The 19,228-nt window shown below is 38.5% G+C and overlaps 1 protein-coding gene across 3 annotated transcripts; it reads left to right on the plus strand.

The window, feature by feature from the left end:
* The first annotated feature begins 2,278 nt into the window (after window positions 1–2,278).
* Window positions 2,279–18,847, plus strand: LOC106953837 (prolactin-releasing peptide receptor). Of its 3 annotated transcripts, none has more exons than XM_015042896.1 (4): window positions 2,279–2,285; window positions 13,545–14,017; window positions 15,398–15,795; window positions 17,856–18,847. In XM_015042896.1, coding segments are annotated over exons 1-4 (1,167 nt in total). In that variant the 5' UTR covers window positions 2,279–2,283; the 3' UTR covers window positions 18,150–18,847. The 3 variants fall into 3 exon arrangements, with proteins under 3 accessions (XP_014898382.1, XP_014898383.1, XP_014898381.1); XM_015042897.1 differs by lacking the exon at window positions 2,279–2,285 and adding an exon at window positions 5,294–5,526; XM_015042895.1 differs by lacking the exon at window positions 2,279–2,285 and adding an exon at window positions 11,075–11,192.
* Window positions 18,848–19,228: the final 381 nt, after the last annotated feature.

Genomic DNA, 19,228 nt, shown 5'->3' on the forward strand with positions numbered 1-19,228 from the left:
AACGCTGCTCTACCCACATTTGCACATATGACTTCATAGTTCGTGCGGCAGACGCAGCGCTTTCCAAGGCAGCATGTTGTGTATTTTGGACCGATGAAAAAAAGCCCTGCAGGTTGTGGGGAGCCCATAACGTGGTTCAGATTGAGCCATTGCTTTATTTAATTGACAATGGGCTGGCCAAGTCACATCTTTAAACTAATTCACTGCTGTGGTAAACATCTGAAAAGAACTGCAAAATCAATAGCAAAATTTAAAAGAAACCATGATAAACAAACAAACAAACAAAATAAAACCAAGCAGGACTTCAAATATGATTTTTTTTGCAAATTCCAAAAACTTTTGAAAACCAAAATAAATCATTATCAGTAATGATTTTGTACTGCTGTTTAATGAAGCAATATTCATGTTGTCAAAAAACCCAACATCCTTTTTTGGTTTATTAAAATTTACCACAAAGAAAAAATAGAAATGAATACACAGACAAATAAACAAGCCTGTTTTGAGTGTGTGAAAAGTATGCATACACGTTTGCAGTGTACATTTATGTATGCACATTTCCCACTATTTATACCTAATTTTGTTATTTATTGCATGTAATCAAGAAACAAAAACATACAACAGTTATCAAGACCTCACATAAACCCCACATTTCAGCCGAGTCTAAGATGAGAGAGTTAAAGAAATGTGACATGGGAGTCTGGAATCGCTTAGGAAGGAAAGAGGTTTACTCCCCTGTAAAGTGAAACCATTTGGCCGCTGTGTGATGTATGACTCTTATTATTTCACAGTGGAGAGGCCGTACATTTTCATTTTCCACAATCCATTTCGCTGCTCTTTTGACAGAGGTTAAAACACCCACCGAGGGTCAGGTTGGAGAAAATTTAATTTTAGGAGGATTTTCAAAAAGATCATTGGGCCGAAAAATAAAAAATAAAAAAAATAAAAAACAAAATTGATTTTTTTAACCGAATGACATTTAAAGCAAATAATCTTTTTGAGTTTTAACTTAAAGATGAATGGATTAATGTCGTTCTCTGGCTACGGATTTAATTTTTGTGACTTAATTTGTGTGTTTGTTTTTTTTTTTTTACTTTCTTTTCTTCATGTTGGCTATGAATTTAATGGTAACTATGCCCACCAACAGGGCCGTGCAGAGACCACTAAAGGGGCAGGTGCTCAAGCACCCCCAGCCTCCCCCACCCGCCCCCCTGCACGTGCCTGCCCACCAAAATGCGGTGAATTGTTTTTGACAACAGAAGCATAAATGCATGTACTGAGTGGCGCGTGAGACTATTTGCCCCTAATAAATTTCTTCTGCTTTCATTTTCTCGACATAATCAAATTTTGTGAGTTTGCTGAGAAGCAAATAACTGGACACAACAAGGTGCCCCCCTCCTGTTTGATCATTTCTAAATCAATGTGATCTTGTTTGCCGTTAGTCCTGTTTTCAAATGTCGTTATTAAAAAGTTGATATTGTTGCATTGTTGTCAGATTGAGCTGGGCAGGGGGAAACGTGCAAGCAGCAGGGCGACGCACGGCGGATTATTTTGCGCACATTGGCCCTTCTAAATGAAAGATATTTTTAGATCACCTGTCGCTGCAGACATTCAGAAACCCTGTAGTGCAGAGAGAATTCAGTTGCAAGGATGGGACCAGCAGGATGTTGCTCACACATTGCTTAGTTTTGTACGTCTGACATGTGCGAAGCTGCCAACAACAGCATACTGTCTATTGTCAAACTGGAAGTATATTTACAGAGAAGCAACAAAAAACACATTGCTGCTTAATTGCTATTTTGTCTGTTTTGATTTATTGTTTCGGGTGCAACTAATCGTGTCGAGTAAATTTACTTGCACTTTATTTTATCGTGGTGATAGTATCTAACCAGCTAAAATAATTTTCAAATTACCTAAGGGTAGAGATGCACAAAAAGAAAAAAAAATAGTCTGGTAACTGGATTTGGATGAGTTTCAGCTTAAAGGTCCCAATGCAGCGATCAAGTGGTTGGAAACTCAATTTTTTTTTCCTTTCTTTTTTCTTTTCAATCAGTGAAGAAATCCAGCTGAAGTACTAAAAGTGACAATATAACATCACCACTTGGGACTGAGGCTGCTACTGAAAGAAGATGACTGAAAGTTGGCTATTTTCAGTATCAGTGGGATGTTTAACATGAATTCAGATCAGACATTTTCTCGAACTACAAAGCAGAGCAGGACTTTTGCAGAAAACGTGAAGGTTGATCGAGAACAGCCACATCCTTCACGTACGTGACGGATTTGAAAATGTTAGCGGCATCTTGAAAATCTAAGAGGTAAGACCGAAATCTACATTCCCTACCGTGAACACACTTGTTTAATGTTTAGACGACTTCGACACGGACGACGTTTAGTTACAGCTATCCAATATGTAGCTGTCAAAATGCTGAATGAAATAGTCCACATTATGGCCACGTTAAATAGTACCGTTACCTCACTGCAATAGCATTTTTTGTGTTGATTACTTTCTCCAGGTATTTTAAGGTCCTGCGACAATATCAAGTTGGCTGGTGGTTTCAAAATGTCTGCGTGTGTGTGTGTGTGTGTGTGTGTGTGTGTGTGTGTGTGTGTGTGTGTGTTTTGACTAGCATGTCTCGCTGATGGCCCTGCTAATGGACTGATCTGGGGTTAACTCTCAGTGGTAACAAAAATAATCAAAATGTCAGAGAAGAATAGCATTCCTGGCGGGTTTTTTTTTTTTTTTTTTTTACACTTACAAAGGAACTCGGTACCTGGCTCTACATCTGCAAGAGATCAGACCTTTTCCTCCATCCATCTTTTCATGGATTTCACCCACTCACTGTTATCCAGGGTTGCAGGACAGTTCCAAATGGAACAACGAAATGCTGCTAATAAAAAAGAGGTGGTTGTGAATTTGTGTAAAAACAAAGAAAGTGAGAGATGCAGACAATAGGCGACCTTCCTCATAGTACTAAGATATTTTCACGATGACATTTTACACCACAGTTCATATGGCCAATAGTTAAGTCTGCCCTATCTTGTTAAAAGTATCCAATCAAACTAATTGTTCACAATCACACCTTCAATTAAACTGACATATTTGGACTGCACAATGAAAGTATAGAGTAAGTAACCCCACACAGGAGAATGCAAAAAGAGAAAAACCTGACCCGACCCACAGCTCATTAAACAGTAATGAAAATCACTGATCCGTTTAGAAGCTCTTTATTTTGTGTTTATCATTGCTGACTGGTTTCCTTAGTGATTTAAACATTTATTTAAGTCTAAATTAACTTGAGCCTGGTCAGTGACTGTAGTTGTACACATGATTCTTTTATCCTGACCGCAGCTCTACTTATTTTTCTTAATTTGCTTTGCAACAATCCATAATTTGTACACATTCGTAATTCTTAAAAATATTCAATAATGTGTTCAAGTCTGAATATGACCATGTCTGTTTATTGAACAGAATGATCACATTTTGAAATATTGGAATGGAAACGAACTTCAGTCAGGAAATCGATTTTATCCACAAAAGTAGTTTGACAGGTTTTTTTATCATTATTATTTTCCTTTATTTTAAATAATGTGGTTGCAAAAAAAATGGATATTTCAGTAAATGGTTCCAATAAAGACTTTTGGTTGCTTTAGCTACATTTAGCAAGTGAAATTTATCCAAGCACTTTTCATGGACACAGAGTCCAAAAGAAATTATACAACTTAAATCAATCAAATCTAAATTATACATGGTATTAAAACAAAGATGCCGCCTATTCCTGTGCAAAAACAAAATTTATTTTTGCTGGTTCACCTTTAAAAATACACATCTTAGTGTGACTAAAGATAAAATTCTTGGTTTCTTGAATTCCCACTTCGCTGAGGTTTCTTTCCACGTCTGCTGATCTTCGTGTTCTTCACTTGCAAGAATTTAGATTTGCCTTATTGATTTCTATTCAGGACTGTAAGCAATATTTATACACAAGTCATAACACCCAATGCGCTTTTATGAAACTCTTACCGCGATTATGTTGACAATCAGCTGCACAGACAGCTAAAACATTTCGATAACAAGGTTAAATAAATGCCAGCCCATACATCTGAGACCAAACTGCTAAAAGCTTTTCTTTTATATCTGCAAAGGACAAAAGCGAATAAAATCTTTAGTCAATTTACCTCCTAAAACAAAGCACAGGAGGACTTATCTGACATCTAATTTCAGCGGTGTGCAAAGGAAAAATTGCACTTGATTCGAGAGTAAAACGTTCAACATTTACTTTTCACACAGCTAAACCCTGTGTTTATGCTCCTCTGATTATATGTGTTTATCTTTATTGTTCACATGTGAAAACTACGGCTGAAGAAAGTTCCCTTCGCTTTCTGTCGTCTCTACTGATACAAACAACTCAAACCTTCAGTTTCTTTCAGATGCAAAGACTTCCTTTTGAAATTCACCAACCCATATATCTCTTTATTTTTTATTCTGCTCCTCTGCTTGTGGATCTCATGTTTTTTTTTGTTTTTTTTTTTTCCCCCCCCCCCCTTTTTCTTGCCAGGATAGGTTGTTCTATTGAGTGCTCCATCTTGTACTGGATTGGTCCCCCGAAATTGCAGTAGTGAAAAACGGTCAGGGAAAAAAAAAAAAGCTGAGGAGCAAATATCTGCAAAAAGTATCAAAATCTCTTCAAACACTAAGCATCGGTTTAGAGGGGAATGATGGAAATGGCAGCAAGAGAGAGAGAGAGAAAAAAAGCCAGTCCAAACGTTATTTAGTGATGGTTTCATTGCAGTCAACAGGATATCTATGAGTGGGTATCAAACAGAAATTACAGAAATTAGTCTAATGCTGACATCATGGCTTTACAAATGTTTCCTAAAATAAGACAAACCATTTGTGAGTGTTAAAATCATCAAGTAAAGGGTTGAGCTGACAAAAATGTGGCAACATTTGATGTTTAAGTTACTCATCACAGTCTCTAAGCTGCGTTCTTCTACAATAGTTCTGCTTTCTTAGCAACGGTCAGCAGAGATCAGGTTCTTTCTGAGAACATAATTCCCCCCTCTTTCTCCTCCACAGGTAGTTGATATGTCAGCAAGGCGATCAAGGCTTTCAATACAGCTGCACAAAACAGGCGTTCTGCCAGCCGAGGTCAAATAATAGCCGGCTGTTGTCGCTTTTGTGTGTGTATATGTGAAGTGTGAATGTGTAAAAATGCAGACGTGATAAAGGAGCAAATGTGGGAGGGCACACATTTGGTGAGGATTTGAAGGGAGAGAGGTGGGTTCTTCTCTCTCCCCCCCTTTTTCCTCCCCTGTCACTCTCATTGAGCGCTAAGTGAGAAACACCATCTTCTTCCCCGACTCGCCACACAACACGGGCTTTTTTTTTTTAGGCTGCGGGAAGAGAGAGCGTTCAGTAATAATATTTTAGATTTTTCACAACAGGGATAAAAAGAAAAGAAAGTCAGCGTTTTTGTTTTCGCAAAAAAAAAAGTGAAGAGGCACAAGAGGAAATCTGTCTGATTTGTAAAGGTAAGATCTTTATTTTTGATGACATACTGAAACACTGGGAGGTTTTTTAATGCATAAAAAAAAACAATCAATTAAAAAATAATCTTTTGTTTTGGAATTTAGCTAAAATACATAGGTTTGAAATTCCATCTAATAATTACTTTCTCTCTGTGAGGCAACTGATTGTTAGAAAATGTTCTCATTCATTCAAAGTAGAAGGAAAAAATGAATTATCAAAATTAAGCTATTAGATGATTTAATTACCACCATAAAAACACTCTGTAATTTGAACCAATTTAAGGCGAATGATGATTAGCAGCATTTGTCATCTTTAAATGTGTTCTGGCTCTGCAGGATTGTGTGTGACATTTCAGAGGAGCGCTAGAGAAAACAAATGCATTCCTGCCTGCAGATTTAGCTTTGGTGGCTTTCCATGCAGTTTTCTTGAACAGATACATGTTTTGTTTTGTTCTTTGTTTTTTTCTATTTGGAGATCCTTTTAAAATATAATGAAATGCCTAATTTAAATGCAAAAAAATATATAAAAAGTTATGTTGTAGGAATGTTTCATAAAACATGTAAAATATGTGTGAAAGAAGTCAACAACTTTCAAGTATATCCGTTTTGAATTCATTTAATGTAATACATTTATTGTTGCAATCACAAGGGATTACACTATGGAGAAAAGGAAAGAAATTATAAGAGCTCAGTTCTTTGTTTTTTTTTTTTGCTTGATTTTGTTACTTACTGAATGAAATGAAACCTAAACATTTGTACACTCGGAGCAACTACTCTCAGTAAATCTGAAACAAAAACAAGATCATCTGAAGCAATCAAATTTTCACTCAAGACATCTGCAAAACTAAGAATATATTAAAGCTTTTTGTTTGTGCTGCTTTTGTTTATTGGCTTCAGTGCTGCTGCTACAACTTCTTCTCAGTGGCAAAAAAAGAAAAAGAAAATATTGACTGTAACTTCTTAAATTAACCTAACCTTTTTTTTTAAGTAAGCCAATGCCTCCAGGGCAGCTTCGACCTCCGGTAATGAAATGGTCAGCGGGTGAAAATAACATTTAGCCAACAACTGGTCATTAGTCTCCCAGACCTGAAGAAACGCGAGGAGCTACAGAATAAAATTTCAGTCATTTGCTGACTCTGATATGAAAACTGTGTCCAGTTCAAATTTGCTAAAGTTTAAGTGGAAATTATGCATCGTTTATCTGACATCCCCGATTTAGACAGTAAGTGAAAGTATTAAGTCACCGCTTTAGAAATGCATAGATTCATCTTTCCCCTAATTCCTGTTTCACTTTTACCCAACTTCTGCCTCCAGCTCCATCTGGATGCCTCGGCACGCTCGGTATGACGGATGCTTAAAATTCAAACAAAGTGCTCAAAAGAGGGAAATGTCAGTGGAGTCACACAGTGATAAAAGTGAATGTGGAAATAAAAAAAAAACACTATGGGGATATAAGAGAGCAAGCTAAGCAGGATGAGAGAGCATCAACAGTAGATGTCCTTCCTGTTTTGCATTTTGAGAGCGCTCAATTCACATCACGCCTTGCAAATTAGCTGTGGGGTCTGGATGATTTCCACAAAGGCCATGGCAACAGCGTTACTAGGCGAGGGTGGGTTCCTTCTAAGCTGTCTGACAAGGTAGATGTTGGGAGACCAGATGGGATCGGAGCACATGCTCCTGCTGCCGATTACCGACACGTGGATAACAAATTAGCAATTAAAGACACACTTTGGTTTGACACCAAGGCCCGGCCAGCTCTCGGGCGGAGCGATTCTGAGAAAGTAATGGTTACCAACAAGTTTTGGATTGATTGTGAAGAATCGTTTAACTCCCCCTCCGCTGATTGCGGTGACGCTGCAGAGCACGTATTAAGTCATTCGAGTGGGTCCATCTGTTTAAGAATTGATCACTCATCCGAGTCATTTTCATTTGCAGCAAAGAGCTATAAATACTTGTCTGTGCAGCCGACTTTGTCACTGAAAGACCGATCGTCATCAGAAGTTAGGAGTTTAGAGAAAAATTTGGCCACCACTGTTATCACCATGGTCACAAGGCTTGGTTTCTGCTGCGAAAACTCTTAATTCACACAATTTAGTAACATTGCTTTAAAAAAAATCACTGCTTACAATTCGTAGAATCTAATTTGTCACAAATAGTTACACAACATATTTCTTTACGTATTCAGATGATCTGCAAGAAAGACAGAGAAATATATCAAACTACGACCTAAGATCTAGCAGACACTTTAAATAACTTTAAGGTCAAATAAAAAAAATATCTCACTAGCTGATGATCAAAAACATAATGGAAAAACATTGTTGTGATGATATTACTGAAGGCGGAGTGTCTGAAAGAGAAGGAGCTTCTTAAAGAGACAGAAGCCAGTTTCAAAACGTTTTTTTAGGAAATGTTTCATATGTACAGACTGAAGATAACAGAGTTACTTGATTGTGCTATGAAATTGCACAAAGCTGCACCTTTGACAATAGTTAGTGATTAAAGAAATCAAGGCAAAAAGAAATTCCTATCATCAATAATCAAGGAAAAGTTTTTGCAGCCTGAGACAACAAGGCAGAAGACAAATGTGCTTGAATGAGATTAAATAATTTGTAATGCTGCAAAACTTGGATCACAATGACAAGTAATGGTTGCAGAATCAGTTGCACCAAAAAGCCTTGCATGTAATTGTAGATCTCTTGCAAATATGCCCAAATGTATAACTGTAACATAAGCAAACCTGTTGACGTAAAGTACACACGCTTCAGAAAAAAATAAGCTTCATGTTACCCAAAGCATTTCATAAAACATAGCATCTATTAAGTACATTCAAAGCATTTTAACACAACTAACAACTTGCAATGTCCGAAAAAAAACAAAACATCGTAAACTACCTTATTTATTTTTAGAAAGACGTTTCGTTTCAGCTAAAGGTGAAAGAGTCCGCGTTGTTTTAAATAATGACGTAGAGCTTTTCAGCTGAAGTGAACAGAAACACAAATGTCTTCAGGGATGAAAAGCCAACATACAGAGGTTGACTCATGCTACACTTAATCCACTTATCCTTGTAGTGCTTTGATCATGTGAAGCCTGACGTACGACAGAAACACCGAAGAATACTCAAGCCATAAAATATGTAGCAGAACTGCGATCAACAACACAATCACCTCTACCAGAGCAATCAGATCAGGAAAGCGGCTTCCGCTTTCAAGGGAAGGTCAGATTATTTCCCCTCATAAAGAGATAAATTTATTGCTAATAAATATTTGATACAGTGTTGTTGGATGCTACTGATGAAAACAAACATGAAGCAAAACATGTTGTGTTTCTTTGGATGTTCCCTCATTTAAAACACAGAGGGAGGCTGACACTTTGTTGTTGCTCTCACACAAAAGCACTGTCCCGGTTTGACTGGATGGTGCAAGTGTAAGACAGGAAGGCTTTCTTCACATTTTTCCCAGAAAACTGTGAAACTGGAAGTAGTTACGTAATATGGATACTTAGAGATGCAACCCGCAAAACCACAGCACCAGAAGTTGACTTAGTGGACCCATTATGCAAAATAGCGTTGTAGTATTTCCATTTGGGGTCTCTAGAGCTTATAGAAAGAGTTCAAAGGCTAAAACAAAACACATGAACCAATTAGTTTATGTTTTTTAGGGGTTTGGAACATGAGCTGTTTCAAAAACCTCCGGATTATTAAGTCACAATTGTGAGGCACTTCCCCTTTTACCTAGCAGCCCCAACTTAGCCCAGTTCCTCAACGCTCCCACAGAACTATGCTCACTTCATTGTTAGAAGACAAGTATGTTTGGTTTTACCGAAGTAGACACTGTACAATGGCTGCTGGAAAAGACTAGTGTTTTGTTATTGACTGCAGTGAACAGTTTTAATGGCAACGTCTCAGCCACATTGCCAGGAAAAACAAAAAAAGATAGTTTTCACAAATCCAACTGTTTAGAGGTCTGTTTAAACAGACCTCTTCGATTAGAGGTCTAATTGCTCTTCCAGGTCTTCAGTGACCTGGAAGAGCGAAGAAGATGTCGTTCTCCAAAGACGGAGACGTAATGGGGATGTCTCTTTTCAAAACCACGAAAACAGAAAATCATACTCATAAAAGCGCAGCCATGGTCATTCTGACCGTTCCGTAATGAAGGGGCGAAAGCTGTGTCATTGTACATTTGCACATCCGTTTGCAGCCATTTTCACATCTATTAAGTCCCAACACCGAGTTGGAGGCACAGCCAGCTGCAGCTCATTTGCATAACAGAGACATAACCTTAAAACAGCTCATTCAGAAAGGAGCTCAAAGTAGGCTGAACTGGTCAGGTGAAATCTCATAACCTGACAATAACTTTTTGAAAAAACATGTATTGAATATGTTTTGTGTAGTCAACAGACTTATCCCTTTTGAAAAGAAATTAAAAATAGGGGACCTTTTCACCAAGTTTTCAAATGTTACCCCAGTAATATAATATGCACAAGAGGCAAGAAGACAAAATGCCTCTAATGTTACTTTAACCAACTGATTTGTAGGTTAAAGTGTGTGCTGCACAAAAACTATAAGGGTATAAAAACCCTTATAGTGTTTTTATACATCCTGTAATGCTACAGACACAATTCCACGTGCATTTTATTGGGATTTTAAGTGACTTCTACATATTCAATTGATTGATAAACAATTACAAAGTGGAAGGAAGAATGCACGATTTAAAAGACTGCTACAAATAAAACTGTAAAGTCTGATCTGCATTTGTGTCGAGCCCCTGCACCTTTGGACTTCTAGAGACCCATATTTATTCTAGTCTCTTCTGCAAAGCAGCTGCTTTATGGATGATTATTGATCTAATCTATTCCATCATATCTCTGGCATTACGCCAAGAGTTGTTGTTGAGTTGGAAGATAAAGTTTGGCCCAGTTTCCAATATTTTGCAGCCTCTTTTGCGTCACTCTGTATTTAGCTTCACCCATCTTTCTATCATCTCCTGGCAGCTTTAAGAACCATACTGTCACCATTAGGTGTTTGTGGTGATGGGGCTCGTGAGGCTCCATTTGTGGGTCTCACCCTCGTCTACACAGGCATCCTGAATATGTTGGTTTTCCTCAGCTTTCTCTTGTCAGTGAAATACTAAAGTGGACAGATAATTTCTTGAAGTCGATCAATGAGGTTCTGCAGCAGCTGCAGCACTAACACAAACATTTTCCCTGTTTTTGAGGGGGGGGTTGGGGGATCCCACATGGACAGGGCCTAATGCTTCAGAACCTGAGGTTTGCAGTTGTAATATAACAAAACGTAAAAAGACTCAAGAGGTACCAATAAAAACCCAGCATTTTTAGCTACACAAACATCCTGTCCACAGATAAGCATGCTTTCCCTGCTGCAAACCTTTTTATACCACAGATAATCTGTTTAGTGACAGCACCAATCTGTATTCAGTAGATTAATAATTTTGTCTCAGCTAGTGTGAAGGGCTCTGTGTCATGAGGGATGTCTGTGCTGCTTGGAATAATCGGCATTAGTTAAATAAAACACATTGCTTTCACCAGGGGCGCCTGCAGGAGATTATCGGAGGGCGAGCACAAAAGACAAAACCGTCACTGAACCCGCATGACCATGACCACGACCACATGCCCAACACACATCGAAACCAGCACAGACCTAACCCACACAAGTACGGGTCACATGCACGCAATGCGCTTGGCACACAGAGACGCAGCTGATGGCGAGTTCCTGACACACACAGATATGCTGCATAAACGCAGACAGGAGGGTTTGACACAAAAAACAAATTTTTTTATTTTTTCCACAATTTTGTTAATAGTAACTGTGTATATATATATATATACAAACACACACATATATATATATATATGTTTTTTTTTTACTCAAATGAAAAACTCAAGGTACGCACAATGCGTTTAGCCGTAGAGCTGTAGGATATCCTGACATTCACAATCCTTAAGCCTTCAAATAAATTTAAAGTCATAAAAACAGATCAATTTAGTTTTAATAACAAGTTTAACATATTGGAAACACTGATGGATGAGTAAAGGTCACACTTTTGTTTTGGATACAGGAAGCAATTGACAAAATGACAAAAAAAAAAAAAACTGCTTCACAGGCATCTGAAAATCATTTTAGTTTCAGATGGCTTTTTTTACTCTGTAGCCACTGCAGCTGTTTGTTCTTTTATTTGCGGCCAAAACATAAAGGCCACATGAAGACAGGCAGCAGCCTCCTCAGTTCTGTGCCTCACGAGAATGGACTTGGTCATAGAGGAATATTTGGCCATCAAATATGGAGCCAAAAATAACAACAACGAGGAGCATACAAAGTAATCGCAAACAATGCTAGCTCGTTGAATTTTATTAAATATATAGTTCAGTTTTAAAGGTTTGTTGTCAATAATATTAGTTTGAAATTGTCAAAGAGTACCACCACAATTATGCTTCCATTAATACCAAAATCTCCTGCCAAATGCTCTTGAAAGCAGGCTGTTAAAATTAAGATTTACAAGCACGTCTCTTCTCGTTGCCGAGCTCTAATTTGAATGCGATGATATAAAAGGGACGGTTTTCATCTCGGCACAATTGCAGCAGATAAGGATTCTTTATTATTCTGGATTACGTTAAAAAGGACTGAGCTAATCTTTGATATGAGTGCTTACAAAAACCACACTTACGGCCTGATGAATTCACACTTTTCATTACATTTCTCTGCTAGTGTATGTGCACTTCACTGTATATCTAACAGCTGCATGCAGCAGCAGCCAGAATTGGGATTTGGCAGCTCTTCGAAGCAAATCCACTAGTGAGCGAAATGTTCCAGCGTACGATGCGCTGCGACGCACTGGAGTGGAAAAATGTATCCTTCACATTAGAACGCTCCCCAGAGATGTCATAAAAATATTTTAAAAGATTTCCTAGGAGAATTTACACTCAAACTCTGTTTCATTTAGACATAAAAAAAGATCTGCAAGTGAATAATTATTGTCAGTGTGTGTGTGCATGTTTAGAAGCATCAGGGATTTATATATACTCTTGTGCTGTCTGGCTGAGTATGAATTTATTTATCAAGATGAAACATAGTTATACAAACACATTAATGTTGACTTTTTTATAGAAGGATCGTATTCTGCTGTCGTTCTGACCATAAATGATGTCAGCTAACATTGGGCAGCTGGTTTCTTGTAACCCACAGGTCAAACTTCTGGTATTCTAGACTCAGACTGTGTGGCTCCTTGTAGGTGATGTGCAACTTAAGGACAAAATTATTCAAGGTGAAGGCAGGAAATGGGTCAACAGTCTCCATATTTGAGGCGTCCACTCCATACCGCTACAGCTCATACTACCAGAAAACTTCTTATTGACTCAAGTGTGTCTTTAAATGTTTCTGCATTTGGGGGAAAAAAAAAAATCACCAGCAGTTGAAGTCCAGTGATCTGAGTTGTTTCAGAAGACCTGAGATGTAAGAAACTAAATTAGCATGAAGTTTTCATAGGTGAACTATCATTTATATTTAGTCAGAGCAAATATCACACTTTAATGGGTTCAGAGTTTCTTCAGTTGTCTGCGGGTCAAACTATGTTATGGGACGTCCCAGGCAGGAAGTCTATGGTAGTGCTACTTCCTTCCCTGGGGCCCGTTTTCCCATTTGCACAGCAAGATGCAACTCAAGCTGCCTTGTGCCTCATCTTCTGGAAACAAGCTAGTTTTACAACACAATCGACCCCTCTAGCACAGTCACAAATGAAGATGTAGACCATCCCTGTGGGCTGTTTTGAGAGTAACGTGAATCTTTCTATGCCATACATGTTTGTTCAAGAATTAAACCATAAAAGTAAAACTCTTGTCCGTTAAACATGCAATCATCATAGGTAGTCATAGTGACTAATTTTGTCTTATTTTAGACACAATAACTCTAAATTAGTCAGACCAGACATGGTATTGAAATCCCCCGATAATGACTAATTACATTCATCAAATTGGAGTAATTAATGATTCATTTTTGCCTTTCTCTTAAGGTCTACCTGCAAGGACATGGACGTCTTTATGAATAAGGACTTCGGTTTGACTGGAAACGCTACTCAAGATACAGGAGGACCAGAAGGCAACAAAGGCCAAGGACTCAATCACAGCAACCCACTGGACATGTTTGTTGGGATGGAGCTTCTTCAGCGGTTCAAACCTCTTTTTTTGCCTCTCTACTGCCTTGTGGTGGTTGTGGCCGGTGTTGGAAACTCATTTTTGTTGGCCTGCATTTTGGCAGACAAGAAACTCCACAACGCCACCAACTTCTTCATTGGTAATTTAGCGGCTGGCGACCTGCTGATGTGTTTAAGTTGTGTCCCTCTGACTGTGTCTTACGCCTTCGACAGCCATGGCTGGGCTTTTGGACAACCTCTCTGCCACTTGGTGCCCTTGCTGCAGTGTGCCACGGTGTTTGCCTCAGTGCTTTCACTCACAGCCATTGCTGTTGATCGCTACATTGTTGTAGGTAAATAACTTATCATTTATGCTTTGGAATATGAATTTATTGCATGTACTCAATAAATATCTGTATAGAAAATTAAGCACCATAAAAATAGATATATTTACATTAATATGGTAGATTGATCTAAGAGAATATTGCAGTTTGCTCTAGTAAAGATGCCTAAAAATCCTTAAAATGAATTAATCTTTTATTGCACAATAACAAATAAAAAAAGGAAAATTTAAATTTGATGACATCCCAGATCCTCTACCAAACTTAAAAGTGTTTTTCGGACTATAAGCCGCTACTTTTTTTTTCCCTCACACTTTGAACCACGTGGCTTGTAGCCTGGTGGCTTTTCTGTGGATTTTTCTTCCACCACCAGGGGGCTCTTTAGCAGGAAGTGAATCATTGGAGGTCAAAATTGGAAATCAAGGAAGAAAGCACTGATTTTCATTTAGAACAAGCACATGCTAGCAGCAGGCACTATTGAGAAATTTCTCCAAACTCACATGATGCAGCTTTTAAGGTGGGGGCTAATCGACCTGACAGTACAGGAACGTGAACGAACTATGGTTCGGCTTTGGAGACTCTGCTGCGTCCTTATGGAAAACCGAGAGCGGCGGAAATACCAGCAGCTTATATGTGTACATTTCCATTTTTTCGTTTTTTTTTTTTTTTCAAAAAAAAATTGTAATTGCGGCGGGTTATAGTATAGTGCGCCCTATAGTCCGGAAATAAGATATTTTGCTAAAATCCAGACCCATCTTAAGTATTTGCTCCTAAAACTCCCAATCTTAGTCTCTTCAGCTTTAGCATACTTCATTTATACATTTGTAATGTTTGGTAAGAAACAATTTTATTTTATTTTATTTATTTTTTTCGCATTAATCTCAATCAGTCAGTTAGCATGGTGGACATATTGCTAATTGCTTCCTGTGTTGTATTTGTTGCTGCCTCTTGGCCAGGATTCCATTAAAAAAATCAGTTTTTTATCTCATTGAGTTTGTCTCATAACAATTTATCAAAACAGATGGGCCTTTATGTCAGGTCATATTTACAAGTGATGGATAACTAATTAGAAGTTCCTAGAAACATTAATCAATTTAGAGCAAAAAGAAAAAAATTGCTTCAGTTGTGTTTATTTGAAAGGAATAATGTGCTTCTCTTTAATGTTAATTTTCTAACTCAAACCAAAAGTTAGACTTTCTTAAGCCTTTTAGTTTGACAATATGCATAGAGGAACGCAATATCAATTCATTTTGGGGCTTTTTGAACACTTCTTGATCAGGAGAGCCAATGGGTCTGTCCAAGTCTGTTCTCTGAAGCAGATTTGAAAGCAATAAGTCCCTAATGCTTTTCTTCCTGTGTATTTCCATTTGTTTTTTCATTTCCTCTTCGCAGCTCACCCGGTAAGGAAAAGAATTTCTGCCTGGGGCTGCGGCGCAGTGACTCTGGGCGTCTGGCTTTTGTCTCTGGCCTTGGCTGCACCTCCGTCTTTTTACACACGCTACCTGGACCTCCGCCCCAGCGGGATCGACTTGGTGGTGTGTGAGGAATTCTGGCCCGACAGCGGCAATCTGCGGTTGTTGTACTCCTGCTTCATCCTGACGACCTCCTACATGATCCCGCTGCTGTCCGTCAGCATCTCCTACTGCGCCATCACTGTTAGCCTTAAGCGCTACTCGGTTCCTGGGGAGCCATCTGGCAGTCAACAGCGCTGGAGTCAAAGAAGAAAAAAGACCTTTACTCTGTTGGTGGCCTCAGTGCTCGCATTTGCACTGTGCTGGCTGCCTCTGCAGGTAATTACCAAACAAGCACATCTGAAAACAAATACCTAGCCACTTGATGTTTACTGGTCTTTACTGCTTATTATTATTTCTATTATTATTTATTTGCTACCCCCTGATTCAGCTGAATGTCAGAAGACCGAATTTGCATCCCACTTCTATTTGCATCAACCAGCAAATGATGAACTCAACAGCAGGGAAGAAGCCAAAAATGAAACTTTTATTGCCAGCGAGATTAGATTTTCTGCATCATTTATGACCGAGAGCCACGTTGAAGTAACAGAGTCTGCAAATCTGACACTATTTTCTCAATGAGCTATGAAGACTAAAAGATTAGGATTTCATTATTAGAAGGATGAAGTTACACAGCGTAGTGGTTAATGAGACCATCATTTGAAGGTCACTCTGTTTATGTTGCAAAACTTACCAGGTGGGAAAGATTCATTTCACAACAGCAACGGTGCTCCATGCAGCCTACAGATACATTTGCAATCTTGCAGGGCTGTTGCATGCTTTTTTTTTTCATGTCACTTAGAGGAAATCGTCTTCATAAGCGTAACCTCTGCATGTTAAAGGAAGTAACACTTTGATTGATGTTGGTAGGTTTTGTTCAACAGGTTAGTACTACCGTAACCAAATGAAATCACCACAGTGGCACTTCAGAACGTGTTGGCAACTTCTAAACTGCTAAAGCGGTTTTTCAATTAAAAACTCAAAGCGACTTAAGACTTTTTAAAAATCTATTTCTGCTACCATGGGTTAATAGCTTACCTGCAACAGGTAACTTTTCGGACATCTTTAATTATTAGAAATCTGTAATATTTGGTCCCACAGGCTGAAGCTAATACAGTCCAGGAGTGTAAATTTGCACACATTTGACTCTCTAGGCCCCCCTCATTGGCTTTTAATGACTTTGACCAAAAATAACATGAAAAAGTGTCCTTCTTTTTCCTATAATGAGTGAAGATAATATGAAATGGTCCTTCGGGCCATTTTTAATTTGCTTTCATGCAAATAGTCTCTGCAAATGAAACAGAATAAAACTAATGGAAAATGAGCCTTTTCTTTGGTCTCTTTAATTTTACTGGGTTTCAAATGACTTTCCCATTCTCCTTAATGTAAATGTTTCAAGTTGGCCTAATTAAACTACAAAAATAAGCTTTTTGCTTTTGGGTTCGATGCTGTTCTCTGTTCTACAGCCTGAGAAAAAAAAATAATTGAGGTTACTTAATTTTACCATAAAATAAGCACTTTCGTTCTGTAGAAATTTCTAAAATTATCCAGTTTTTTCTGTGTGTGTAATTTAGAAACGAGTGGCTACTTCATTAGGTCTACAGAGGTTGTCAACCTCAACCTCTGTGGATGGACGGAGCCTCTCCACGATCTTAGATTTTTTTACAGCTCCCAATAGCCCTGAGCATTTGTAATCAGTTCATTATTTAGCATCTCCACGATTATTATTAATCACCCATCGCTCCTCCTAGTGTTGTCCTGGATCACAGTCCCGACAGCAGCAGAACTTCATTAGACCTCATGGTGTTAGAACATCTGGGGACAGTTCAGTATTTGCTTGCACTAAACCATAAAGAAAAGAAAGGGTTATAAAATGAAACCTCGTTGAACTTTCACCAGTGTGGGGCAGGGGTCCAAATGACCCCATCTCTTAAGACCGCAGCTGGGTTAAAGAAAGAGAGACCCAATTTCAAGGCGTTAAATTAAGTCATACTTGATAAATACAGCATTTCTTGAAGGTAACAGTTACTTGATGGTGCTATGAAGTGGCACTACGTTTGGTGATTTATCCACCTCCTCACTTGTTTCACTTACAGTCGCAGGAAATACTTTAGATGCTCCCGTCTTTCAGACAGGAAGATCACTAGGGAGCATCACCTTCTTCCTCCATTTTCTGTGTAAATAACTATAGATAATGACATTGCTCTATAAAACTTTTAACAAAACCTCACAATAAAAAATTCTAACCCATCTGTGTGTGCAATATGACATCATGTTTTACTCTTCATGCACTCTAAAGTAAAAACTTCTTTTGCTTTCATATGTCTCCTTTTGTTTAGGTGCTGAACCTTTTGCTGGACTTGGACCCAGAGTTCCTCATCATTGGGAAACGCTACATAAACGTCCTGCAAGTTTGCTGCCATTTAGTGGCTATGAGCTCGGCGTGTTACAACCCCTTCATCTACGCCTCCCTGCACAGCAAGGTGCGCATGCATCTCAAAGGCTACCTCTGTCCTTGCCGCAGTCGTCGAGGGGAAATGGTTGAGAGGGCGCCCTCCAGGAGCGGAGTGTTTGATGCGACTTCAGTAACGGCTCCTGTCATGCAAAGCCACACGATTAATCCCAACATTTAAATTGATGTTCAGAAATATGAGAAAATGCCAAAACACAGGCTCGGTGTTCGTTTAAACCATTTTCCTCTCATGGCTTTTCAGCTTTTTTCATTAACTTCAAGCCGTTCAGTCCTGTTTTGTGTCTCGCTACAGATACCACAGACAGGCAATGATTTATACCAGGGTGTATGATGTCAAGCATGATGACGACGTGCAAGACATCCTTTTGGATATCTGTGTTTTTCTTGAATGGCGAAGCTGGTGGCCTCGACATTAAGCTGACTGAAGCTTCAGAAAGCTCAGCAGAGGCATGAACCAGCCCTGAGGCTGGAGAAACGTGCTGAAGACTGAGACTCTGACCAATGGTTAAAAGACTTCAGAGAGCCGGCTGAACAATGAATCCTTCACACCAGATGTGGAGTACAAGCCAAGAAGAGGAAAAGTGCAAATGAAGTATATTTCTTTTATTATACACATGGCAAATGTGTGTGTGTTTTTTTCTTTTTTGTTTCTGCCTCGCTTGCCTTATAACTCACCTTGATTTAGTGATGAAATGTGCATTAACTGGCTCGTTTTATTTTGTGGTTTATATGGTTGTGCTATTATTTTAGATGATTTGACTTCACAGTGACATCTTTTCAATTTAGAAATATTTGTTTTTGTAAATAGTATGCATTTCCAGGTTCCGAGGAAAATGGGTAGAAACAAACAGAAAAAAAAACACACACAAAATCCAAATGATTGCAAAGCCAGTGTTAGAAATGTCAGATTCATTAACGGTTGATAAACAGTAATTTGGATGTGTCTGGAGAAGCTAAATGTATTTAATACTTATGTTAATATTCAGAGCATAACCAGAACAGTCTCTCATAAGCACCTCTGCAGTGACACCACTGTTACTGAACTATTGTCAAGCATGATTAATGGTTTCAAAGCACCTGTGGCAAATCACTTTTAAGCCAGAAAATAATTTATTACGATTACTTGCATGCCGTTGACCTCAGTTTCTTTTACACAAAGATAAGAGTAGATTAATCTAACAGTCAAAGGGGGTTTATCGAAATATTACAAGAATACCTTGTCTGACTGTCCGACAGTAA

This window comes from Poecilia latipinna, unplaced genomic scaffold (genome assembly GCF_001443285.1).
Source record: "Poecilia latipinna isolate Pla-1442-1.1 unplaced genomic scaffold, P_latipinna-1.0 Scaffold607, whole genome shotgun sequence".
NCBI lineage: Eukaryota > Metazoa > Chordata > Actinopteri > Cyprinodontiformes > Poeciliidae > Poecilia > Poecilia latipinna.